The 27,930-nt window shown below is 40.3% G+C and overlaps 1 protein-coding gene across 1 annotated transcript; it reads left to right on the top strand.

The window, feature by feature from the left end:
• Nucleotides 1-952: 952 nt before the first annotated feature.
• On the top strand, nt 953-27,446 carry LOC308082526 (phosphatidate phosphatase LPIN2). The gene is made up of 20 exons (XM_080424331.1): nt 953-1,001; nt 11,035-11,235; nt 11,373-11,468; nt 11,766-12,034; nt 13,310-13,423; nt 13,905-14,016; nt 14,655-15,537; nt 16,103-16,196; nt 16,905-17,095; nt 18,350-18,443; nt 18,550-18,619; nt 19,182-19,274; nt 19,546-19,628; nt 20,980-21,130; nt 21,728-21,876; nt 23,173-23,259; nt 23,421-23,573; nt 24,202-24,316; nt 25,128-25,231; nt 26,390-27,446. The coding sequence occupies exons 2-20, from the start codon at nt 11,044-11,046 to the stop codon at nt 26,538-26,540; spliced, it is 3,201 nt and encodes a 1,066-aa protein (XP_080280457.1). The 5' UTR covers nt 953-1,001; nt 11,035-11,043; the 3' UTR covers nt 26,541-27,446.
• The last annotated feature ends 484 nt before the right edge of the window (nt 27,447-27,930 follow it).

Raw genomic sequence — 27,930 nt, 5'->3', positions numbered from 1 at the left:
ATTTTATCCACAAGCTCACAATGTGTCGCCATGCGATGCATTGTGAGCTTGTAGATCTGCTATTTGCATGCATCTGCATAATGAGTACTTTCTACTTTTGGTACTTAAGGTACATTTTGATACCAATACTTATTACCAACATTTACTCAAGTACATTTTTAATTATGGATTTTTTTTACTTAACAGGGTATTTCTACATTGCAGTATTGATACTGTTATTTAAGTAAAACATGTGAGTACTTCTTCCACCACTGCATTTCTATAATAAAATGGTGTTGTTTTATATAATGGGAGCTACAATGTAATGGTCTTCGTCCCATGTTGTGCATGACTGCATGCTGTGTTGACAAAACAAACGTGAAGGAGGCGGGTTCTTGTCTCTTTTCCAGGTCGCTCATTGGACAATGTCATGACTCGGTCCTTCACTGGCAGTGTTGCCAGATTGTATGAGAGAAATAAGCAGCCCTGAGGTCTAGGAAAACAAGCCAAAAAGAAGCGACTATTAAGGCACTTTAAAGTGTTTACATCAGCTATTTGATCAGCTATTTGAAAATAGCAGATCTACAAGCCCACAACGCGTCGTGATGCGACGCTTTGTGAGCACTGTTGTTGTTAGAATGTTTCAAACAATCTGGTACGGTACGGGATTCCCTGCCTGGCACAAAACATTTTGGGGATTAGGGACAAATACATACACAAATATTTGAGAACCACTGGTTTGAATATACATATTTTTTAATGGAAGCAAGCCCAAGTAAGTAACTACACTTAGCTCACCGTGAGTAAATTGCAGTGAGCTAAACAAAACACCGCAACCCGCGACAATACCAACATTTACACGCGAGTTTACAGAAAAACAAGCCCAATGTCGCTTATAGTAATCGGACATGGCAACACTTTTCACTGGGGCGCCTTGCGCAATGCGCAGGCGCGGTTCAGACCGATAACATTATCAGGAAGCGTCTGGCTTTATTATCTGTGAAAAAAACAGCTCCTAAAAGGTAAGCTCTTATTCTCCACAATGTCCACATTAATACCAAATACACACTATTATTGTGATTTTATAACTAAGCAGACAGTTGTTCAGAGATAGTGGACTTACGTTAGCAAACTATTTTCGACATAAACATCCTGAGGCATCGTTTTGAGACACGTCTTCACAAAGTGGAATGATGACCATGATGACATCTTCCTCTGACAACACTCTGTCAGTGGGACACTATTCACTATTTACCTGTTTCCACAGTGTTGGAAAGTAACATGTACATGTACTCAAGTGCTTACAAAGTACAATTTTGAGGTACTTTTACCAATTATTTAATTACTAGTTACTTTGAATATTTGAATTATTATCACAAAACAATTCAGTGGTGGAAAAAGTACTAAAATTCTTTACTTAAGTAAAAGTACCAATACTGCAATATAAAAATACTCTGTTACAAGTAAAAGTCCAGAATAAAAAAATTACTTGAGTAAAAGTACAAAAGTATTGGCATCAAAATGTACTTAAAGTACCAAAAGTAAAAGTATTAAATATTTGAAAATAGCAGATCTACAAGCTCACAACGCGTCGCGATGCGACGCGTTGTGAGCTTGTAGATCTGCTATTTTCAAATAGCCTAGGTATAAAATAGGGCTAAAAAGTGGTTAATGTATGTTTCATTATATCATAGTTTATATCAGAAAAGTAACTAGTAACTAAAGTTTTCAAATAATTGTAGTGGAGTAAAAAGTACAATATTTGCCTCTGAGATGTAGTGGAGTAGAAGTAAAAGTATTGGAAATTGGAAATACTCAAGTAAAGTACAAATACCTCAAAGTTGTACTTAAGTACAGTATTTAAGTAAATGTACTTAGTTACTTTCCACCACTGCAAAACATACAGTAACCACTTCATACACTACATTTTGGCCATTTGAAAATAGCCAATCGACAAGCTCACAATGACTTGATTTGAAAACTTGTGAAATGGGACCTTCTGCATAATGAGTACTTTCTACGTTTGATACTTTAAGTAGATTTTGATACCAATACTTTTGTTCTTTTACTCAAGTAAAATTTTAATTATGAATTATAATACTTTGCAGTATCGATACTTTCACTTAAGTAAAAAATGTGAATACTTGATATTCACATAGATATTGTGAACGTTGGAATTGTTGGTGTTTTTCAGATTGATATCCACATTATCCAGCTTGTAATGTGTCCATGTAATGTACTAGAATGAGATGGAGCAGTCACTGTCATACAGACAGCATATTTTCTCTCATATGCATTTATTTGATGAGCAAATCCCCACGTTTAATACATCTTGAAATGAATGCATTGGTTAGTTCTAATGTCCTGGCAGAATCATTGATGGTGAAATAGACTTGATAGATATTTGTATTTCTTTCTTGAAAGGTAGTTCTATAGCTTGTTTAAAGAAATGAACTTTCACCCATCAGCTGGGAGGCAGATTGCAGCCAAAGACAAACATATTTCCCCACACACTTGGCTGGCTCAAATCATATTTGGGAGACAAGAACATGTTACTGTATGTCCCAGTTGGGATTCGTTAACAATTTAACATCCATTCCACAATGCCTGCCAAGTAGGAGAAGTCCTATCTGATTAGTGATTCAGGGCCATAACTGAAAGGTTAGAATGGTGTGCCTGGGAAGCCAAAGGTCCCAGGTTCAATTCCAGGCCCCAGCAATGTGTAGAAGTGTCCCTGAGCAAGACAGTGAACCCCACACTTCTCCCCAAGTGCTGTACTAAATGGCTGCTGCTCACTGCTTCTAGTGGTTATAGGATGTGTAAATAAATGCGGAGGACAAATTTCACATAATGTGCAAATTAATGTACAGTGACAAAAACACCCCAAGGAGTGGGGCGAATTATTATTATATATTAATATCATATTATTATTGTATCGTATTTGTGTCTGGGTAGCTCAGTCTGTAGAGCACTCGCCTTTGGACCACAAGGTTCTAGGCTCTATCCTGGGTACCACCAACTCAGGCGGGCAAGACTTTCTAAAATGTGATGGACTTATGAAATATTATTTAAACATAACTTTGATACATTTACCAAAGTACAACATATATATATATATATATATATATATATATATATATATATATATATATATATATATATATATATATAAATAAACAGGTAGCTCTCGTGCACATCCAGGGTAGAGGTGCTGGTTTGGCAAGATGATGCATAAGAAAGAAAGGAACCTTCCCACTGCTTCTCTTTTTGGAAGGAACCGCACACTCCAAATGACGATGGACTCAGACTCAGTTAATGCTTCATTTCTTTAGGCTTTATTAGCACGACGCGTTTCGCCGCGTTGGCTTCATCAGGTGCTATGAATATATATATATATATATATATATATATACTGCCCACAAAAGTTCGGAAACTGTACTTTTTCTCCCCTTCAACGATACCAATTGGTATTGTATGTTATATCTTTTTATCGTTAATTACCTTTACAGCGAGGTATAAGTTGTAAGGATTGTTGAATGAGCAACACAGCTGAACGTGTGGGTAGGGCGTGGGTTGCCAAAATCCCCCAATATGCTTCTGTTGGTAATCACTCTTGTTTTGAGCGACCTGCCAGCACCCACACCTCAGCAGGTGTGTGCCAGTCACAGGTGTGTGCCTGGCACCTGGGCATGGGTCCTGCAACTTTGACATCTGTCTTTGGTACTGTTTTGCAAATATTGCCTGTACATCTCTAAAAGAAAGCCCTATGGTTCCTCAGTGAAGAAAGGGTGAGGAACCGGCCTTCTTGGGGTGTTGTCTTGTCTTCCTTTGACTTCCATGTCTCACAGAACATGAGCCTGAGTTTGTAAATGGTACCAGGGCTGACACCAAATAATGCTGCCACTCTGCGTATCGGAACACCAGCTTCCACTTGCCCTATTGCACAGGCCTTATCCGGACTGGAAGGGACAAAGGTGGCATCTCTCCATGGGGGCAGTGTTGCTGCTTGGAGAACACAAACTCAACAACAAAGTTGCAGAACCATGGTCAGGTAGCCAGTCACACACCTGTGACTGACACACACACCTGCCAGCAGGTGTGTGCTGGCAGGTAGCTCAAAACAACAGCGATTACCAACAGAAGCATATTGGGCAATTGTTTGGCACGTTTAGCTGTGTTGCTCATTCCATTATTGCACGGTCCTTACAAGTTGTGTGACTAATCAACGATAAAAATGATATAAAATACAATACCAATTGGTATTATTAAAGGGGCGAAATAATCGACTGAAGTTAAGTTTCTGAACTTTTTGTGGGCAGTTTATATAGTGGGCCGTGGACCACTGGTTGAGGAACAGTGGTATACAGCGCATGAGTGTGGTTGACTTCAGTTCCCATGGGCCTCACACCTGTGGATGGTCGCCATAGAGTCTAGACCATATTCACACGGTGGCCATGTTGGCATTTTGCGTTGAAAAAAAAAGGGGTGGCAACGGGGTGGCATTTCATTAACTTAATAGCAAAATGGCCGCCGTGTGAATATGGTCTATTACCCCCTCTGCATGATATGGAATGCATTCTATATCAAGTGATGGACTGAATACAGTAAGTCCTTTTTTAATTTAGTGCTGATGTAGCGTTGTTTAGTTTTTTGCTTAGAGCCTGTGAAGGGCTTAAAGTGCTTAAAGCTACAATCCATAAGTTATATTTCCATTGTCTCCCTCCCCTAACGGTGAGAGGTAATTGCAGTAATGTCTGAAGAACTACAATAAAGATTGTGGCACATCTAGTGTCCAATCAGCATTATGCTTAAGTTCTAATAACTTTCTGACACTGTCAACTAGTAGGTGTCTTACCTGACACCAGGGTCTAAGGTAGGGAGACCACCTCCAACCATTGCAGATGTTCTAGTTAGATACAGGGTAGGTGTGCAGTAGGGACATCTGGGCACCTCAATGCAAAATTGGCTATTTTGTCGAAAATGTTAAAAGTAATTAAGTAATCTTAAGTAATTAGGCCTGTCACAATTATTACATAATCATCTAATCGCAATTATTTTGCATAATCGTCATAATCGTTTCCATGTTGAAAAATGTTCATACATTTTCAAACATTTTCCAAAGATTGTAGAAATAGCAGATCTACAAGCTTACAATACGTCACTTTGTCACTTTGTGACGTGTTGTAAGCTTGTAGATCAGCTATTTCCGCTATTCAATATGTTTTGTTTATGAAGCCTAAAAGGCAAACAGAAATTACATTTATATTCATATGTTCCAAATGTCAATGCCAAAAACGCAATCAAATCGTTAATCGCAAATATTGGTGTGACAATTAATCGTCAACTTAAATTTGTAATCGTGACAGCACTATAAGTAATGTAAAATCTACATGATGTGAACATGCACAGTACATCATTATTATCAGACTTTTTATCCTTATGCCCCAAAATGACTGGATATACAGTTTTTTTGTAATTTGTAGCAATTGTAGAAATATTAGACCTTAATTGTCGGTTCTAATCATGTATACTTTACTTAACTTAAAAACATTTTCCAATTATATTTTTTACATTTTGGAAAAAATAGCCAATTTAACACGAGGTGCCCACTCTTCCTTGGTGCCCACCTATCCTGTTACCTTCTAGTTATATTGCATTAACATACTCTACTGTACAGATTAACATCGTATTCATTCAAATAAGTTCTGGATTGTACATGTAGCTTTAATGCAATAGTGCTTGTAAGAAGCCATGTACAAAATGACTTTTTCTCTATGTAAATGAGATGGCATGAGAAACCATGACAACATTTTTACTTCCCTGACTTACCAGAAATCCCATGACTCCAATTTGTTAAGTCTAGGCTCAGCCGTCTACTATAAGCTATATGTTATTCTGGCATTGTAACTATGGCTGAATTTGCCGTTTCAGGCAGATCGAGTGGACCTAGAAATAAAAAAAATTGGCACAGAAATAGTCAATTCACACCAGAAGACCAAGCACTTTCAGTCTATTTTTACAGTACATCCCAGTGTCTTGATAGATACTGTAAGCTTCGACTAATTGTCATCTTGCCCTGGAATATTCTGGTGCCAGGCTACACTGTGAAGGTGATTAGCCATCCACACTAAAGCAATGCTTTTTCAGTTGGAACATTTTCAAGTTAAACTGACCTTTCTATGCAGTTGTCTTCCACATGCAGCGTTGGCAAAGACCGACATTGACATTCGAAAGTAACCATCTTCAGGTAGTCCCATCTTGGCAGGGTCTAGCTGTGTTAAAAAAAAGCCTCCTCCATGAAGGAATTCACTTTTTTTCCCCCCCAGTCTTTGTAGAGGTCAGTCGTCCCATCGTCCCTCATATGTGACTGCCCAGAGTTCTGTGGTCAAGCCCAGAATGTGATCAGCTGCTCTGTGTGTGTGTGTGTGTGTGTGTGTGTGTGTGTGTGTGTGTGTGTGTGTGTGTGTGTGTGTGTGTGTGTGTGTGTGTGTGTGTGTGTGTGTGTGTGTGTGTGTGTGTGTGTGTGTGTGTGTGTGTGTGTGTGTGTGTGTGTGGGAGTTGCATATCCATGCAAAGCGAATGTGAATAGATCACCCGACCCTTTCAGAAAGTGCTGGTCTGGCTGTCATGTGCACTGTGTGTGTGAGTGGGGAAGTGTGAATTGCGATGTGAGTGTGTGAGAGGATGGTTGTGTGTGTGTGCACATGGAGGAGTGTGTGCTTGTGTGAGAGAAAGAGGGAGCAGTAATGTGTGTGTGAGTGAATAGTCTGGGACTCTCTCATAGATGTACAATATTGCTGCCCAGTTGGGAACAGAGAGCACTACTAGAGGGCTGTCAAAACTTTTAACCACAGATCTGACAGAGAGCCAAGTTTAGCTTAGCAGTGAGACTAATCTACAGGCCCTACCAGGCCCCCAGTTCTATCAAATCTAGCAAAATGTAGCCTAGCATTCGAGAAGAGGAGGGGGGGCTAAGCCAAGACAGACAGACAGCCGAGGATCCTGCGGAATGAAGGACATAGGGGCATCTTATGGCAGAAGGCGGGTCAGAGGAACCAGGCCTGGTTGGGAAGGGACACCTACATCCTTCACTCTGGGTAAGACGCCACACTGGAAAAAAGGAGAGGGCTTACTTATTATAGACCGCTCACCGGTGGGGGGGGGGGGACATCCGTGACAGGAAATCAATACAAAAAAAAAAAAACTTTAGTAATCAAATAATCAGCTTAGTGATGTGTCATGTACACATTTCTAATATGTGTATTTAGGGCTGCAACTCCACCAAACTATGAACGCTTGTCTTTGTTCCTTATTATCAGATGAAGAGTTATGTTTGTGACCGCTGTGTAAACATAAACATGCAGGTTGTATTTGTAAGATGTCTGTTGTGTTCAGATAACGTGTGATGATCGTTCTAGTGTCAAAATGTATCGCTGTGATTCATTGAATAATCGCGAAAAATAAAATTGACTAATCAATCAAATATGTAAATAATAATTAATTAGTTGCATCCCTAATTGGTAATGTGGGACTTTAGACCAAATAATTTGCAAGTTTCCGGCTTTCCACATGTCTTGGGTCTTGTTGTGTAGGGTCTGGATTGACCGTTTCAGACTAAACTTACTTTCGTTTTATAAATGTTTGTAATATTCTTTCACAGCGACAGAAAAGCAGATTATGATAATCAAACTAATAACTCAAGACAGTCTGGTTGTCTTACTGTTTTGGTCTTCTATTTATTGCAATATATATGGACATAATGACAGTTTCTCTTCAAGAGAACGTCCCAATACCTAACCTGTGAAGTTAAGTCTTCAGTGAGTGTTATTCCTTCAAAATAACATGCTATTCTTGGCATGTCAAGGCTGTAAAATCCAATAAAGCTACTGGAAAGCGCTACGCTCTTACTCAGAGCAGCATTGAATTACGCATATCGAAATGAGAATGTCTAGTAATGTTGATACACAAACAAGGCACAAACAAACTAGGTCAGATGTTATGTTGTCATTTTAGGCAAAACGTGACTTTCTGACTCTTGGGTCCCTTTTTACACTCTAGTCTCCTGTACTTATCAGTTACTTATCAGTATTTTGTAGATTGTGAGAAAAAGAAGCTATGATCTATTGACCCTTTCTGTGAGCTGACTTTCAGTTTCAATGTGTTTAACCACTTGAACCCAGATGTCCCTATTCTGGTGGGTGATCATTCTGCAAACGTAGCAGATCTACAAGTTCACCACATGTCACAAACGTGCAAAATGTGAGCTTGTAGATGTGGGTTATTTTCAGTGAAGAGATTTAGAGAAAGTAGTATAGATGCCCAGGGGATTATTCCTGGCCAATAAAGTAATAGGGTTTAGGTAGGGAGACCATATTCAGCCCCTCAAACCGGGACCCTTAACTTAAGCCGGGAAAGCATCATCTGTGTCATTTTAGATTTCTTTGGCCATTCAAAAATAGTAGATCTACAAGCTCACAGCGTGGCTACGAGCTTGTAGATCTGCTATTTTTGAAAAATCGTGAAAATGTATGCAAATCTTTGAATATATATGTATTATTTTGTAAAATTTTTTTTTTTTTACTCAAATCTTTTCTTCTGGGGGGTCCCTGGAACAAAATATTTATATAATTTTGGGGGTCCTTCACATGAAAAAAGTTTGAGAACCACTGATTTTCGAAAAACTGTTAGGATTTAGAAGACATTTGTAGAATCCCCAGAAGCAAAGATGTGAGTTAAAATCTCAAATGTTCGCTTTAAAAATATATATATTCAAAGATTTGCACACTTTTCCCCCCCAAATTGTTTTTTGGCAAATCTTTGAATATATATATTCTTTAAAGGGAACATTTGTGACTCAAATCTTTTCTTCTTGGTGTCCCTGGGACAATTTTGTTGTGAATGTTGAAAACCGGGACATATTAGTGTTTTAGAGATACAGTATTTGTCGGGACATGGGACACGCAGCTTGAAATCGGGACAATCCCGGCCATACCGGGACGTCTGGTCACCCTAGGTTTAGGTGACTAAGGTAAAATAGCCCGAGCTTGTATATCTGCTATTTTTGAATGGCCCAAAGTATAAAGTAATGGTTAAAAACAGAGCATAAACAAACGCTCATCGGTGCACAAACAAATGTAAAGTATAAACACATTAGATAGGTTCACATGGAATTGAAAGCCAGAGCGAATAGGTGGGTTTTAAGTAGAGATTTGAAAACCTCAATGGACTGGGGCAGATCTGATGTGGAGGGGCAGGTTGATCCACAGCCTGATGAAGCATTCGCCCTTATAGGCGAATGGATTTACATTAATGTCAATGAGGTACTCCCCCTGTGAACGCAATGGTATAGCCCCACTTGGACTCACCATTTTGGGGAAAGAGTTGGCTCAGAACACGGAAGGTGTTGCTGGTGTGCCTCAACTTTATTGGTACGCAGAACCATAGAAGGCCGCGCTGTCTTGCATTGTGTTGTGGCGAGTCCTTTGTGCCTGAATAAACTCCCAATGTCTCCTCAACTGTGAATTTCACCAAACAATAAGTAGCACACTGCACAGGTCTTTGGCAACGTCTTGCCCTTGTTTGACACAGTGATGTTCCTTAAGGTGGGAGGTCACTCCAGGTGCCAGTTCAGCTGCCATATTATCTCTAAGATATCAGTGTTCAGATATCATGGCAAATAAAGGCTGGGTATGTGTAATAAAAGGTAAATAATAACATAGTAATGTACTAACACATTCCACAGTCCTTGTCACACAAAGTACAGAATACAGATGCATTCTTCAAGGCGATTTAGGTAAACATTTTCATTTGTTACTGTGATTTTATAAATGTAGAGTTACATTTAATTCACTGTACATCGCCATTCATGGATATTCAGAGAAAGATGGTCGAAGTGCTTCAGTCCACTGATCATTGATAATGACAGGAAATGAGTCACTCAATCCTATTCATGTTACATTGATTGCATTGTTGATAAGAGTCTCATTTAGATGCTGTTCTCTCTCACATACATTGATCTTTAGCCCATTGTCCAATAAGATCTAGTCCAAAGGTTAATCTAGCGTGGTCAAAATGTGAGAGGTATCTCAGTTGTAGTCATTCAAGAAGCATCTCTGAGATTACTTTAAGTGAGTAGTATACTAAACTAAGTACCTTGGATTAAGAATTTGAGAACTACCGTATTTGAGTTGCTTGAGTCTTTTCCTCAGGTAAGGAAGTGGAATACATAGGAAGCTCTCACGTGTGTGTGTGTGTGTGTGTGTGTGTGTGTGTGTGTGTGTGTGTGTGTGTGTGTGTGTGTGTGTGTGTGTGTGTGTGTGTGTGTGTGTGTGTGTGTGTGTGTGTGTGTGTGTGTGTGTGTGTGTGTGTGTGTGTGTGTGTGTGTGTGTGTGTGTGTGTGTGTATTTTAAGTATTTTATGTTTGTTAGCCTACATTAACAGTTGTCTGTTTTCTTGTTTTACTGAAAATAAGATTGTCCTTTTTCTTATTAGGTAAACTGAGTCTGTGCCTGATGGCATAACACCTTTTAAAGCTGCAATGCATAACATTTTTGTGAATAAAACGTCTTTTTGACCAATCGGTAGATTACGTTATTAATACAATGTATTCTTTGGTAGAATATGTTAATGCAAAGTGCGTATTGCGTAACACAACCGCAAAGGTTGTATTTATATTCTATTAAGGAAATGTAGATCCTGTGACCAGGTAGGACCACTACTGGTTGACTGGTGGAACCTATATCTCCCCTGAGCAAGCAGGCGTGATTAATTATTTAGTTGTTGGGGTATTTACCAATCCTAACTCAGTGGTAGAAATGTCATCACTTGCGTGGGGGCCAGGTTCGAATCCCCGGTAGGACATGAAAGTCACATGCAGCTTTATCATAAGCATGGGCGAGGCGAGTACAGTCACAATGTGAAATGTATTAAGTTGACTTGGATAATATAACAAAGCCTAACCCTAACAGATAGCACCACAGATAGCAGATGGGGCGTAAAATTGTTCTCTCTGAAATTAAGTTTGGTGTACATTTGTGCTAATTTGTCCCTATATAGTCTCAGACCATGAATATCGTGGGCCAGCTGGCGGAGACGGTGTTTGTGACGGTGAAGGAGCTGTACCGTGGTCTTAATCCCGCCACACTCACCGGAGGCATCGATGTCATCGTGGTGCGCCAGCCCGATGGTTCACTCCTGTGTTCGCCGTTTCACGTCCGTTTCGGCAAGCTAGGCGTGCTGCGCTCCAAGGAGAAAGTTGTGAGTCTTATTTCCAGTCCTCTCCCTGTTAATCCCTCGTGCCTCTAGCATTCTCTCTCTGACTGTCACTCTTCATATTCCTGTTTGTCTCACTCCATATATGAATGTGCACACTGACAACTGTCGTTATGATTTAGGTGGACATTGAGATCAATGGAGAGCCAGTTGACCTGCACATGAAACTGGGGGACAATGGAGAGGCCTTTTTCGTGGAGGAATTTGAAGATATGGAGGTTGGCTGATTTACATTTGATAACTACACTTTCCACTCGCTTGACAAACTAGAATAGATAGATAGAAATACCAGATTTTATACCAGATTTTTAGCTGCGGTGGACGATGGAGTTATGAAAATGTTCTACTATACCACTCGTCCTCCTAGGATATGTAATATCATATAAAAGGTAAGAAAAAAGTAGTCCGAAATTCTCCTTTAACTGTCAATCAACTTCCACAAATGTGACTGAGGAGTATTCCTTTAACCTTTTCTTTTCATGATTGCTCTTCATTTAATGTCTCCCATGCTTTAGTCCAGGGTCCCTGCCCATCTCTGTACCTCCCCGATCCCATCCATCGAGCTCCCTGAAGGCGCAGAGGAGATCACGGAGGGGCCCTCCGTTGCCGGGGGAGGAGGAGGCAGCACCCGCCGAAAGAAACGCCGCCGCAAACGGATGCGTTCCGACACGCACCCGAGAGAGGAGGTCAGCTCCTCGTCTGACGAGAGGGAGAGGGAGCGGGAAAGAGACAGGGAGCAGGAGGTCGTTGCAGAGGAGCCCACCACCACGCCTCTGCAGGTCAGGTCAGTAATCAGAAGAGCAGTTGTGGAGAGGGTCCACGGAAAGTGATTGGTCCAGTTATTCAGGTAACTAAGACATTTTACCGGACCCTGTGCTTTTCAACTGACATTGTGCCAGTGGTGGAAAGTTACTAAGTACATTTACTCAAGTACTGTTTTAAAAGTAACGTTATGAGGTATTTGTACTTTACTTGAGTATTTCCAATACTTTTACTTCTACTCCACTACATCTCTGTTCCAAATATTGTACTTTTACTCCACCACATTTATTTGCAAACTTTAGTTACTAGTTACTTTGCAGATATAAATTATTCTAATATAAAACATACATTAACCACTTTAGCCCTATTTTATACATAGGCTATTTGAAAATAGCCGATCTACAAGCTCACAATGCGTCGCATCGCGACGCGTAGTGAGCTTGTAGATCTGCTATTTTCAAAAATGTTTGTACTTTTACTTTTGATACTTCAAGTATATTTTGATGCCAATACTTATGTACTTTTACTCAAGTAACATTTTGAACACGCATAACAGGCCTTTTACTTGTAACAGAGTATTTTTATATTGTGGTATTGCTACTTTTACTTAAGTAAAATATCTGAGTACTTCTTCCACCACTGCATTGTGCTTATGGAGTAAAAAACAAGAAAGGATCAATGAATCGATTCTGAGACGCATTATGATTGTGTTTATGATGACGACTCTGCATCGATGTGGCGACATTAGAAAATCAATTAACCTGCTAACGTTTATTGTTGATTTTTCAATTACTTCTGAAGGCAACAAAGCATTGAACTGACTAGGGATGTTAACAATTAATCGACTATCGATTGATTGCCATTAAAGAATTAACTCAATTCAATTAATCAATTGAACATTTAATTTAACATTCCTCTGATTTCTTGCTGTTCGTTATCGCAAACAAACACTACACATTATCTGCAAGTACGTATTGTACGTCTCCGGTAGTAGACTCAATTGAGTCTCCTATTGACCATTGATCGAATTATTGGCTCAGGAATGCAACAAAAACTAAAAGATTTTTTTTGGGTGAACTACTCCTTTAACCACTCACCCACCCAATCCTTAAAAATAAAAGCCACTTGCTCAGTTCTGTTTTTCTCCTTTTGTTTTTAGCAAACAATTTCCCAAAAAATTAAAGAAATGTCTACTCATTCTGTTTGACTGGCTGCGATTTTACAATGAAAATAATTTCAGTTTATTGATGTTAATAACCCAGGATCATAACGGTTTTGTTTTGTTTTGTTCTAACAGTAAATCGGTGTACTACTCCCTGTGTGAGGAGCCTGTTGACGAGCTGGGAACTACACAAATCAGAGATGTTCACGCACACTCTGAAGGTGAATGTGAATGGTCACCCTCAGACAGGTGAGGAAAGACAATGTGCATTTTTGTACATTTCAAACTTTTATCAATGGCTGCCTTCTATTTCAAGGTTGAAAATGGGTGAAGTGTTACCTTAAATGCATTAATACAATGCTTTTAGTCAATTCTTGAGGGAGCGTCACTTATGAATTTAACTTGCATAGCTTTTTTTGGCACTTAAACCTGCACCATACCAGACTCAACTTGCTTCTCTGTACATTCCAGGCCAGTAGCTTGCCACCCTAACTTTTGACAAAGAATATAATTATAATTATGTTTATTCACCCCTCATATCATATGTGAAGCATGGCGTTAGTTCAGGCAGGGTGCTGAAGTCATGCATGCCTCAGCTGACTGTTTGACAACTCATCAGTTGATCATACCAACTGACAGCTCACACTCTCACTCTGCTAACCATTCAAACCACTGCTGTCTGTCCACTGCATGAATGTATTCTATTTGTCTGTGTCTCCCTGCCTTACAGTAGTGTGTTCTACAGTCGTCCACCCTCTCCTAAAAGTGACTCTGAGCTTGTGGTGAAACCCCAAGAGTCGTGTGGACCTCAGATGCAGTGGAACTGGGGAGCATTCCCCAAGGTAAGTCAAGAGGATGCATTGATGTATGCAGACTGAAGCTGCCACTTTATCTTAGAATTCACTAGGGTTTGAGTTCAAAGGGATTTGATCACATTTTAAGTGTGAATCTGCTTATTGAATCTGAATCCTTTCATAAAATATTTTGGATAAATTGTTAGTGGACACAGTGAGCAATTTCCGCAATCTGTCAGCAACATACCATGGACTGTTTTGAAGAAATGTTGGCTATGTTGGCGAAATAAACCGCGACCCAGGTAGGATGAGTAAATTACGTCAGACTTCGGTGCTCTATTGCTAGGAAGAATACTGAGTGGGCGGGGTCTAGCATTCAGAACTCAGAGCCGAGTTCTGAGGCAGTATAAAACACTTTAGTCCTCGGCAAAAGTTCTTCGGTTCTGCAAGCCCTTCTGAAACCTAACCAAGTTTGCCGGCATTTGGAGAATGCTGCGGCCTTTAAGATTTGGGCTTAAATGATTTGATAAGAGGCTTGGTTGATTCTGAGCTTATCAAATCCAAATAATGATCCTACACTCAGAACAAGTTAGTGGAACTGGCTGTTGAACCTCAACCCTATATGTTCACATGTTCTCTATTTTATATCATGATGAAACATTCTGCTCTCCGTCTCCGTACTGTAGATGTGTCAGCAGGTGAGGTCACCAGAGTCGGAGCGTCTCCCCCACTCTGACAGCTCTCGTTTCCGCACCATTCAAAGACAGGACTCCTTCGACGAGACTCTGATCAGCTGTGGCCGAGTCGGCAGCGTGACGGTGGTCCGGCCACAGCCCAGGACTCTCTCCCTGGACCTAGATAGCGCCGTACGAACCACCCCTCTCCCCACAGTGAAAACCCCTGACGTGGCCTCTCATTCCACTCCCAATGAGCTCCGTGAGTCCCTGCTATCGCCGGAGATCACAGCTATGGACTCCCCCCAGAAGGTCGCACAAATAACCCAGACATATACCCTGCTGGCAGGGAAGGAGATAACGGAAGACCCCCCGTCCGTGCTGTGGCAGGAGGAGCATGAGAGTGTATCAGCTGGTACTGCTGATCCGGGTAACTGCCTAGCCAGCAGACAGAGTGCAGCCGTCGTAGAGACTGCCGGTGCTGTGAATGACACACTGTGCTCTGTTAGCAAGAAAAGCACAATCGACGTTGCAAAAACGGATAACTCACAAAAACGACCCAAAACTGTAGCCGATGCCGACGCCGTGGTCACAACGACGGATGGAGGAAGTGCGGAAACACAGGCTGACGGACAAAGTGCCTTATCTGAGCCAAGAGAACAGGGACCCAGCAATGTTGTTCTAGTCAGCGAGGGGGACAGCGGGTTCGATCCGTGCGCCGAAGGGGGGGAGGAGGAGGAGGAGGAGGGTGGGCCTGGAACAGAAAGCTCACTGACCAACCAGACTGCAGAGAAAGTTGGATTGAGAGACGCTGGCACCAGCGGGGCTACTGCAGACGAGTCCACGGTCTCTTCTGAGGCTGCCTTGAAAACAGAGCAGCAGGACAAGAAGAAAGGTGAACTATCATCCGTTTAAATGATCTTTTTAGTGATGGATTAGATTTTTTTTACCCCTTCTTGGTGAGTTTGCAGACTGTACTTGTTCCAAGGCCATTGGTTGATGACAGTCGATGGCATCACATTATTGCATGTCCTTGTTCACCTGCTATTTTTGTTATTATTATTATTATTATACATTTCATTTTAATACTTTTGTTAGGCAGATTTTGCCATTTAGACCTGGAACACCTATACGTTGTTATACCTTTCAAGCCGGGAACGCCTCTGTGTCATTTTAGTTGTTGCTATATATAATAACAACTTTAAAAAATATATATATAATTATATATTATATATATAAATTTGAAGTTTTTCAGAAAACGTAGGTCAGGATTTAGAAGGCGTTTTTAGAACCGGCCTCAGGCTCTAAATGGTACATTTATAAATACAGGCACAGCCGAGGGTAGAAACGGGCAATGAAACGGGACGTTGCAATTCTGTGATTGACAGGCGCTCTGTCCAGTCAGCTACAGGAACACCCCACCAGCAGCTATATATATGATAATCATTCTTCTGTTGTAGGTAAACGCAGTCAGCATCTGGGACCCGCAGACATCTACCTGGAAGACCTGACTAAGCTCAACCCTGACATGGCTGCACTCTATTTCCCCAAGAGGTAATAAGGTCCTCCATCACACAACATATTGACTTCCTTCTTCAATCACCTCTGAATGATCAATAGTTTAGAGTTCTGATACGACCTCGACGTCAGCAGAGCACAGTCCTGACGAAAAGACGAACCATGTTTTGATTGGATTTCCGTTGTATTGGCACATATTTTCACACAGTTGACATGGTTGCACACATAGGGCCTGTCACAATTATTACATCATCGTCCAATCGCAATTATTTGAGATACACGCAATTATTTTTTGTGTAATAGTCATAATCGTTTCCACGTTGAAACTATTCAACAATTTAAAAACTATTAAAACAACTATTAAAAACAACAAAACATTTTCAACTATAAAAAAAAACTGAAATAGCTGATCTACAAGCTTACAACGCGTCACATTGTGACGCGTTGTAAGCTTGTAGATCAGCTATCTCGGCTATTTTTACATGTATAAAATGATTAAATATGTCAATAATTTATTTGTATTTTTCAGTTATTTGTCATATCTGCCCTATGCCATTTTTGATTACGAGAGATTTTTTTATTCATATGTTCCAATAATGTTCAATGCCAAACACAATTAAATCGTTAATCGCAATTATTTGAGTGACAACTAATCGTCAACTTAAATTTGTAATCGTGACAGCTCTAGGCACACAGCAAGTGAACGGTATTGTACTTTAAGTTCTATCTCTGCTGTCTTTACAGCGAGACGACGGAGGAAGCGGCTCGGCCCGGTGCCGAGCAGGGCTCCAACTCCGGAAACCAGTCCCCCCAGTCGGTGGGCAGTGGAGCCATGGACAGCGGTACCGAGTACATGTCAGATTCCACCACCGATCACATGGATGTCAGCATGTCGCTCTGTGGACGCGAGGGCAACACCAGCCAAATCAACAAAGGTATTACGTCTGGTAGAGCGTGTGTGATTGTGTGCTGTGTTTCCCCTAGAAGTAGTTTCAGACCGTGTCATATGAGTCGACCTCCCAGTGTCCCCCCCCCCCCCCCCCCCGCCCCCCCTCTCCTGGATACTACTGTTACAGTGCATACTGCATTGTTGCTGCTGTTTTTTAAGACAGTGGTTCTCAACCTTTTCGGGCCGCGACCCCCCCAAAATAATCATATTTGAACTGGGGACCCCCCAAAATAATCATTTGAACTGGGGACCCCCCAAAATAATCATATTTGAACTGGGGACCCCCAAAATAATCATATTTGAGTTGAGGCATTATATTTAGTTTGACTCGGTTCCACAGATGTTGTGAAAATAGCAGATCTACAAGCTCACAACGCCTCGCAATCGGCTATTATTTTTTTTTTTGCCTCGTTCTTATATTATTTTACAATTTGGCCAATGTTTGACCAGTTTTGATAGTATTTGTATTTGTTGTTGGTTACTTTTGATGCAGTAATGGTCTTTTTTCATTTAATTTCTTAAAAGTCCCTACCCACAGGTTGAGAACCACTGCTTTGAAAGAAAGTATGCTGTACATCTCGTTAGACACATACACATTCAATTCTTTAGTCTGTACACAATCCGACGTTAACTGACACCAAAATATCAATTTATGAAAATGACTGCCTACAGTAGAAGAGACTGTTTCATTTTATGACCAGCAGGGGGAAATGATGCCCCTCTACAAACAACTGGAGATCATTTCATTTATCTTTTTCAAATAAGCAACTGAAACCAAAACTAAAACCCCCCAAAGCCACATTAGTCCTTTGTTTATTTTGAAGCTTTAATCCTTGTTGCACTTTGTTTCAGACATATTCTGCATGTGTAAACATGCATGTTATTTATCAAATAGACACCCAGTGGCCTGGAAACGCAGTTTGCTTGTCATTTCAAGCACATCTTGTGTGTCATTGCAAAATGTTGCATTTCCTTCCCTTTTATGCATATGCATTTATAGGAGGGAAACAAGGCATGTACTGTGTGTGTGTGTGTGTGTGTGTGTGTGTGTGTGTGTGTGTGTGTGTGTGTGTGTGTGTGTGTGTGTGTGTGTGTGTGTGTGTGTGTGTGTGTGTGTGTGTGTGTGTGTGTGTGTGTGTGTGTGCGTGTGTGTGTGTTTCCTGATTAATTGTACTCTTTCGATGCACTTGAACAAAGTGTAATTTCTATGTTTTGCTCTCTGCTCTTGTGCATTATCTAGAAAAGTTCATAGAGCACATTGTGACCTTCCAAGACTTTGTCAACAACCCAGGGATCATCGAGGATCCAAATCTGGTCATCTGCGTCAACTCCAAGTAAGAGTCAGAAATGATCTTTAGCTCGCCTACAATGAGTTAATCATTTTGTATTTTCATTATGCATTTAAGTCTGACCTCTTATTTTCTTCATTATCTTTTATAGTTATTATAACTGGGCGGTGGCTGCCCCAATGGTACTGTCAATGCAAGCCTTCCAGAAGAATCTGCCCAAGGTATTGTACAAGAGTCCATTATTTTACAGTACACCCCGGAAAGAATTATCATGCTTAAACCAAGAAAAAAGGAGAGAGGCTGAGTTTATATACATTATTGTTTTACTTTAATAATTGAGAAAAACTAAAGATGTGTTGTCTTGGTAACCACTTTATAGTCCAACAAACAATTGCTACTGTTACTTTAATATTTGTATGGTTGCATGTAGTGTAATATAATATATTAGAGCATTCATTGATATAGAACAGTGATTAAACTGTTGACCGGGACTATGTTTGAGTTGGTCTAATATCCAGCGTTAATGGATACCTGCTAGCCAATGAGAAACAAGTATTTGCCGCACATATTGGCCACATTAAAGTGTATTATTAAAATTCCAATATTGACATGAAAATGACAGAAATAACTTGACCATTGTGTAAAGTACGTTACTACCTTATTGTTACTATTGCTACTGATTAACCTAGTTTTTACTTTTTGTTCTATTTATTATGTTTAGTAACCGTACTCATTGTCCTGTGTATACCGGCCGGCACGTTGCCCCTTGTGCTTTCCATGCAGAGTGCCATAGAGAACCTGGTGAAAGACAAGATGCCCAAGAAGTCTGGCCGCTGGTGGTTCTCCTGGAGGAGAAAAGACATGGACAACGTCCAGGTACTGAACTTCTCCAAGATATTTTTTGTCAAAGGTTGTGTCTGAAATCACTCACTATATAGTGCATTATAAAGTAATAATGTGTTTTTGTCGACAAATTAAGAAAAGAGGTTGTTTTTTTGCCTCCACTACTTGACTAATAATAAGAGATGGTATTTCTTTGTAATCAGTCCTATACATGGAGATACTGTGCACCCATATGAGTACAAGAGGAAGGCTACTTCCCAATTGTGATGAAACGGTTGCTAATGATGACGCTATGTCCTTTCAGGCAAATAATTCAAAGCAGGAACAAGAGGAGGCACAGATGGAGGAAACCATGTCCACATCAGCCACTGTCCCTTCCACAATGAAGCAAGTGTACACACATGAATACACGTAACATCACACCGATATACAAGTATTATGTTCAAATACACATACAGTACATGCACGAAAACAAACGATATTGTTTATGGGTTTTACTCTTTTTGAATTGAAGACACTTTGACTCTTTCAAATAATAGGCCCGAGGCTTTACATGGGCTTGCCCTACCTTTCTTTAACCCATTAAGACATGGAACTGTGTCATTTTTAGATTTGAGCTAAAAAGCATTATTTTACACTTTGGGCTATTCAAAAATAGCAGATATACAAGCTCATAGCGCGGCACCGAGTGCCGCGCTATGAGCTTGTAGATCTGCTATTTTTGAGAAATCGTGAAAATGTGTGCAAATCTTTGAATATATATATTTTTAAGCAAACATTTTTAACTCAAATCTTTGCTTCTCGGGGGTCCCTGGAACAAAATATTTTGATGGGGGTCTGCGGCCAAATAGATATAATTTTGGGGGTCCTTGACATGAAAAAGATTGAGAACCACTGATATAGAAACATACGTTTTTCAGAATACTGTTGAGATTTAGGAGACATGTAGAATCGGCTTCAGGTCTCAATGGGTTAAATTAATTTAGGGCAGACAGTGGCACTAGGGCCACCACTAGAGGGAGCTGTGAGGTGCCATATACCGCCGCACCACGTTTTGACTAAATGTGCTGTCATTTAAGGGAATTAAATGCTGGAATGGCACCACCTGCACTACATAATCTACTTTTAAGACCCATCACAAGGCAAATCAGAACTGTGATCATTTTATTCCTATGTTTTATTTTGTTTCGTGTTTCTATCTTTATGTACTTGTGTATTTGTATATTGTTACTTTTTATGTTATGTTTTTGTTACCCACCAAAGGATAAACAAGATATAAATGAGCATTTTTGCTCATTTAAAACACATTTTCATCTTATATATTTTATACAGTTGTTCATTAGCATATTCTGTCCCTATCAAATAAACTACTGCTACTACTAGTAATAATATATATTTTTTTACACATTTATATATATATATATACACACACACACACACACACACACACACACACACACACACACACACACACACACACACACACACACACACACACACACGGGCTAGTCTAAAGCATTTCACTGCTACTTTCTTTACAGTTGTCATGGTCAAACTATTGGTGTCACCAGATATCTCATTCTCTGATAATTAAGGGTACAACCAAGGTCTTGCTAAATAAATGTGCATGCACACACACACACACACACACACACACACACACACACACACACACACACACACACACACACACACACACACACACACACAGTTGATATGAGTGGTTTGTTTCCCGCAGGGCCACTTTAGATGACATGGACAGCGATGAAGAGGCGGGACTCGGCAGACAAGTCACTCCACCAGACAGCCTATCAACAGATGCCATGAGGACAGCCCAGTGTATCAATCAGATGTACTGCAAGTCACTGCGCCTCACGTCTGAGCAGATAGTATGATACTATACACACACACATGTTTATCTGTCAAATGCACTTTATGTCTTTATTTTGTTGCTGGTTTTATTTCATTAGATATTTTCTTCAGTGTTATGTGAAGCACCTTATCCTTGTTGTTCTAAAAGCCAAAGGCTCATAAGTCAAAGGCTTCTAAGATGGCCCCCCAATTAAGACAAATAATTCAGTAATATAAAAATGAATAATACATTTAAAAATAAAACTTTAGAAATAACTTCCCATTGTCATTCAAAATAATAAGGAAAAACTGTAATATTAAGTCAAATCGTGAAATTATGTATGACTTTTAAACTGTTGGGGGGGATAATGTTTTCATAAAACTGGGATGAAATTTCCAAACGGAAAGGAAAATACTGTAAATGCAACATTGGGTTAAACAATTTCTCATGAAAGCAGTGTGCAGGTCGGTAGGTAGGTCTAGATCTGGTAGGATAGTAATGAAAATTACAACATTTGCTGATGATATAAATTAATTTACAACGTGATTTAGGAATTACAGCTTACCTCCATTTATCTATTTTACAATATCTTAACACGTGTTGTGTCATTTCAAATGACTCCTCTGTTATCCAGGAGAGTCTAAACTTGCGTGAAGGGGGCAACAAGGTTGTGTTCAGTGTGACCACTCAGTACCAGGGCACCTGTCGTTGTGAGGCCGCTATCTACCTGTGGAACTGGAACGACCGCGTCATCATATCAGACATAGACGGCACCATCACCAAGTAAGAACATTTACCTGGTAACTTGAAAGGTGTGATGTAGCTGTTAGCTGGCAATATTCATCGTTAGCCTTGGGCAACGATGAATGCACTGCGATAATTTATCCCATAGCCTTATGTATTTACAAAGACCATGAGAAAATAGCATTTGAACAACACTTTAATATAGTTTAACACATATATTAACATTGCTATCAATGAAGAAGCTGCCCCAGAGAATAAAATGGTTGTCCTGCTGAGACTTCCCAACAATGTGGGGATGGAGTTGGTTGATATTAACACGGCTGGCCTCGCCATTAACACATTGACCGCCAGAGGTTAATCTCATAATGTACTCACCAGTGCCAACGTTTTATTGTTGTTTTTTGTTTTTTTCACGTCGCCATAGACGTCGTTAAAATCCTTAAGATTGAGCTGTGCACTGTTTGTAAACATCGCGGACATCTCCCTGTGTCTACCAGTCCAAACCACGTGTCAAACGGGGCATCCATTGTTGAGTTAGAACGGTTTATGTTAAACAGTGATCAGCGAGGAGAAAAACTACAATCGAAGAAAATGGCGTTTCAGTGTGAACTTTAGAATGGGAGCCGGCGTGATCGTCAAAACCGGATCCCAAATAATTCTGTTTCCGGTGGTGTTACAATGAAATGTGCCGTACCGGAAAATTGAAAAAAAAAAAAAATCGAAAAAAAGGAAAAAGCACCACAGCCCGTAGGCTACGGGATCGGCGCTTAAGCGTTGGATTTAACGGCCCGTAGAACTACGGGCCCGGCGGTAAATGTGTTAAACAGCCATTCTGTGAGTCATCAAACGTTGCTGTTTTCCTGCTCTGTGTTTTGGTTCCTTTGCACCCAACAAAACTCCAGTGTCTTCTCAGTCATGAATTGTACCACATTATCTTCAGCAACCATGTTTGTTGGCCAAGTTTCGTCCGTGTTTGACAATATCGTGTTCCGTCCACTCACAGTGACTGTTCCGAACACGGTGGCAATCTTGCTTGCCCTGATTGGTCAGCTGATGTATTGACTCCCTGGGGAAGATGTTGCTTTAGCTTGCACTGATTGGTCAGCTGCCATATCCCATGGGAAAATTTGGCAGTTGACCAATCAGCACAAGTTCATTATCACCCTCATGCTCCTTTTATTACTCCCATGTAAAATGATATATTATGATAAATAAACGTGACCATTTTCGCTGTTGACAAGAGAATGCTTGAGTGTACCATGTACCACAACCATAGTAATACAAATATAATGTGCATATTCCCCAGAGTATGGTAAATGTCTCTGTCTTCTATAGGTCTGATGCTCTGGGTCACATTTTGCCACAGTTTGGAAAGGACTGGACTCACCAAGGCATCGCTAAACTCTACCACAAAATACACCAGTAAGTATTTCATAATTATTAATAATTGATAAATATTATTGCCAGACGTCGCTAGGTAAAGAAAAATAAATAATAATAATATTAGGCTGAGTCTGAAACCTAAGTATCATCTTGTTCCTTTTAAATGATTTTAATACGGACATGTTTGTCGCCTCTTACAGAAATGGCTACAAGTTCCTGTACTGTTCGGCGCGTGCTATCGGCATGGCTGGCATCACTAAAGACTACCTCCAGTGGGTGAATGACAAAGGCACTGTCCTCCCTAAAGGCCCTGTACTGCTGGCTCCCAGTAGCCTCTTTTCAGCTTTACACAGGTATCCAGCACATGCATACTACAGTACATGCTACAATACTGTAGCACTACACTATGACACATGCCGTATGCTATCCGCAAGATTATTTTTCTTTTACGTATTTTATGATTTTTATTTAGATGGAAGATATGAGATTGTAGAGAGACAGGAAACTTAGGGCAGTGGTTCTCAAACATTTTCATGTCAAGGACACCAAATTGATATGTATTTGGCCGCGGACCGCCTTCTGAAAATGTTTTGTGCCAGGGACCCCAGAAGAGAAGATTTGTGGTAAAAAATGCAAAACGATTTTCGATATATTAAAAAAAGAAAGAAAAGAAAATAGCAGATGTACAAGGTCGCAGCGCGGCACAAAGTGGCGCGCTGTGAGCTTGTAGATCTGCTATTTTTGAATGGCCAAAGTATAAAATGTGGTTAAAATGATTGTGATGCTATTAACTAATTATGCTGGGGACCCCCTGGAACCACCCCAAGGACCCCTGGGGGTCCCCGGACCCCACTTTGAGAACCATACACCACAATAGTATCCATCCTACACACAGCAAATGCATGTTATAAATCATATGTGGAGGATATGAAATAACTGGGCATGCCTTCCAACCACTACCTCTGGTCAAAATCTATCTAGAGAGGTGATTGAGAAGAAGCCGGAAGTGTTTAAGATCGCCTGTCTGACTGACATCAGAGACCTGTTCAACCCACAGAGGCAGCCCTTCTTTGCTGCCTTCGGCAACAGGACCAATGTAAGCTATGCTGCGCAATGGCTCTCAGTAGTGTTTTGGTTTGTTCATAATGTCTTGGATTGTTTTCTAGTGACTTTTAAGAGTGCTTTAAAGTGCTTTAAATGCCCACTTTTTAAGTGGGCATCTAACTACTTCATAGTAGAAAGTAGTTAGATGCCCAAAGCCCCACCACAGCCTCCACGGCAAAATCCAGAATTTGTATAATTTAACCCATTAAAACCGGGAAAGAATATGTGTCATTTTCGATTTTTGCGTCGGCTATTCAAAAATAGCAGATATACAAGCTCACAGCTTGCGAGCTTGTACATCTGCTATTTTTTTTACATTTTTGAAAAATCTTGAAAGTGTGAGAACTACTGATTTAGAAGGTATTCGTAGAATCGGCCTCAGGTCTTAATGGGTTAACTCTGATTGTTCTGAGGAAGGTCATTTGATGAAAACGTCTACACCGCTACACATGTATAGCTGTGGCGGGAAAAACAAGACGATCTGGGCACTCAAATGCTAAAAGGAGGACACAGCCTTTATTAAAACAAGGCTACCTCAAGCGGTCTTCATCACTTTTTAATGAACTTTTAACCACTTGTATCTCCTATGAGCAAGTGGTTGTATTGTTTTGACTGTCTTCAAGTGCATAGCAGTGTTGGTGCAGTCACAGTGAATCTTTTCTTTTTCTCTGGAAAACTAAATGATTACAGGTCGATCTTTATTTTTAAATGTGTAAAGGCTTGCACGGACGGATGCTCCAAAAATGAGAAACAATCCTGCTGTGGTGGGTGCCCATATCTGTGCGCTGCCTTGTGTTTTGCAGGACGCCTATGCCTATAAACAGGTAGGGGTCGCCGACACCAGAATCTTCACTGTGAACCCCAAAGGAGAGCTCATACAGGAGAAAACCAAAGGAAACAAGTCCTCGTAAGTATAGAACATAATCTGGAAACAGTGATATACACCAGTAAACATTTTACACAGTAGGGTAAGTGATATGTTTTTGGTTAAAACAAAACGGTTTTTTTTAGGTTAAAGCACTATATTCTGATAGTAATCATTGCTATATAGTGTTCGTTCAGTGACAGGGATCTCCCTGTCTCTCCAGCTCTTTAATAAATAGAAAATACATTTTCAGGTAGGTGACAACATTTCAGCCAATCAGGAGAGAGCACCCATTTATCAGCGTTATTTTTTATAGTGTTCCAATTGTGTCTGCTCATGGAGCGGTGGATGCGGGCGTTCTCCATCGGATCAGCGGGGATCACGCCGCGATCATTGTTGTTTTGTCCTCCTGCGCGTAGCGTAGCGGAAAAAAAAACTCACCTCAATCCAGCTCTTGCCGCGGGCGTGCTCACAAATGAGCACGAGCGCGAGAATTTCACGGGACCGCGCCCGCTCGCCTCACCGCCAGTGGTGGAAAGTAACTAAGTAAATTTACTTAAGTACTGTACTTAAGTACAATTTTGAGGTATTTGTACTTTACTTGAGTATTTCCAATTTCCAATACTTTTACTTCTACTCCACTACATCTCAGAGGCAAATATTGTACTTTTACTCCACTACAATTATTTGAAAATTTTAGTTACTAGTTACTTTTCAGATATACATTATGATATTATGAAACATACATTAACCACTTTAGCCCTATTTTATACCTAGGCTATTTGAAAATAGCCGATCTACAAGCTCACAACGCGTCGCTTCGCGACGCGTTGTGAGCTTGTAGATCTGCTATTTTCAAACATTTTAGTACTTTTACTTTTGGTACTTTAAGTACATTTTGATGCCAATACTTTTGTACTTTTACTCAAGTAAATTTTTAATTCCAGACTTTTACTTGTAACGGAGTACTTCTACAATGCAGTATTGATACTTTTACTTAAGTAAAACATTTGAGTACTTTTTCCACCACAGCGTCACCGCCCTTCAACTTCTCCACGCGTCCCAAATAAGGCGGGCGACCGCCTCTCATTGAAAATTAATTACATAGGCGCGTCGTCGGGCCGCTCCCCGTCTGAAACGACCCCTAAGTCCCAATCTTGTATGATTTAACGTGTTGTTTGCATGTGTGTGTGTGTGCAGGTACACTCACCTGGGTGAGCTGGTGGAACACTTCTTCCCTGCTCTGTTCATCGAGGGCTGCACGTCCTCGTCCTTTGACTGCCCTGAATACAGCCACTTCTCCTACTGGAAGGCTCCCCTGCCTCCACTGGACCTGGACGCCTTGCTGTAGAGACGACACACATGACCACACGCACACACACTCACGCACACGCACACACACTCACGCACACACTCACACACACACACTCACACACACACACACGCAGAGTGGAGCACATGCGCTGTAAAATCCTCCGTGTGTACAAATCATCACAAATCCTAAGTATACAAATGGAAGCAATTTGTTTTAAGTTTGTAGTCTTTGAGTTACAAATGAAGAGGGTTTTACAGCGTAGCCACGTCTGGCTCAAGGTTTGTTTCTGCTGGTTTGCAAACGCTTCTCTTTCTTATATCTCTTTGCCATCTCCCAGTTTAACCTGTTTAGACCTGTTACACCTATATGTCGTTATACCTTTCAATCTGTGTCATTTTAGTTGTTGCTATATATCGCTGTCGGCAGAAACCGCTTATATCCATATTCTAACTTTTTTTTTTTTTTTTGTACATTAATGCCCCTACTTGATCATACTACAGCGTCTCACTAAAGCATCAAAAGTAGCAGATCCACAAGCTTTTGAGCTTGTAGATCTGCTACTTTTGCTATTTTTTCATTTTAATCCTGAAAGGTTTTGACAAATGAGGTTTCCACCCGACAGAGACGATATATAGCAACATAATTCTCATTTTTTTTAGTTGACTTTTTCTGAAAACTTTTTTAGAAAGCGGTTTTAGAATCGGCTTCAGGTCTAAATGGGTTAAAAAAAAATCAGTTTAAAGAAATGACTGAATATTGCCTTTGATATAATGCTGAAATGGGATTTATGTCAAATACTGGCGATGATGCAGTGCCTGTTTATCAGATGCTGAACAAAGAACAGACGAACGCACAAATCCATCGTCCTCTTCCACTCATGCACATTATGCAAATTTAACCCTTTAAGGCCGGGGAGGGAAAGCATGTGTGTCATTTTAAGATCTCTTTGGCTATTCAAAAATAGCAGATATACAAGCTCATAGCGCGGCACCGAGTGCCGCGCTATGAGCTTGTAGATCTGCTTTTTTTTTTTTTTTGTGAAAATGTCTGCAAATCTTTAGTTTGAATATATATATATATATATTTTTTTTAAGCGAAAGTTTTTAACTCAAATCTTTGCTTCTGGGGATTTTACAAATATCTTCTAAATCCGAACAGTTTTTTTTCCTAATTTTCTTTTTTTCTTTTTTCTTTTTTTTTCTTTTTTTACTTATGTTGCAATATTATCAATGGTTTTCAAACTTTTTTTCATGTCAAGGACCCCCAAAATAATGTGTATTTGTCCGTGGACCCCCTCCCATCTAAAAAATATTTTGTTCCAGGGACCCCCAGAAGCAAAGATGTGAGCTAAAAATGTATATAAAAGATTTGCACAAATTTTCACGATTTTTCAAAAAAAAAATAGCAGATCTACAAGCTCATAGCG

Source organism: Gymnoscopelus braueri (assembly GCF_963280865.1).
Source record: "Gymnoscopelus braueri genome assembly, chromosome: 3".
Classification (NCBI taxonomy): domain Eukaryota; kingdom Metazoa; phylum Chordata; class Actinopteri; order Myctophiformes; family Myctophidae; genus Gymnoscopelus; species Gymnoscopelus braueri.
The sequence above is the reverse complement of the archived record's forward strand: the minus strand, read 5'-3'. Positions and strand labels throughout refer to the sequence as shown.

What these genes read in the sequence shown, in the direction of transcription:
- LOC308082526 (XM_080424331.1), top strand. Translation starts at nt 11,044, where the DNA reads ATGAATATCGTGGGCCAGCTGGCGGAGACGGTGTTTGTGACGGTGAAG. An exon ending in GCACTCTATTTCCCCAAGAG is followed by an intron (nt 16,197 to 16,904) that starts GTAATAAGGTCC and finishes CTGTCTTTACAG; the next exon opens with CGAGACGACGGAGGAAGCGG. An exon ending in ATAGACGGCACCATCACCAA is followed by an intron (nt 21,877 to 23,172) that starts GTAAGAACATTT and finishes TGTCTTCTATAG; the next exon opens with GTCTGATGCTCTGGGTCACA.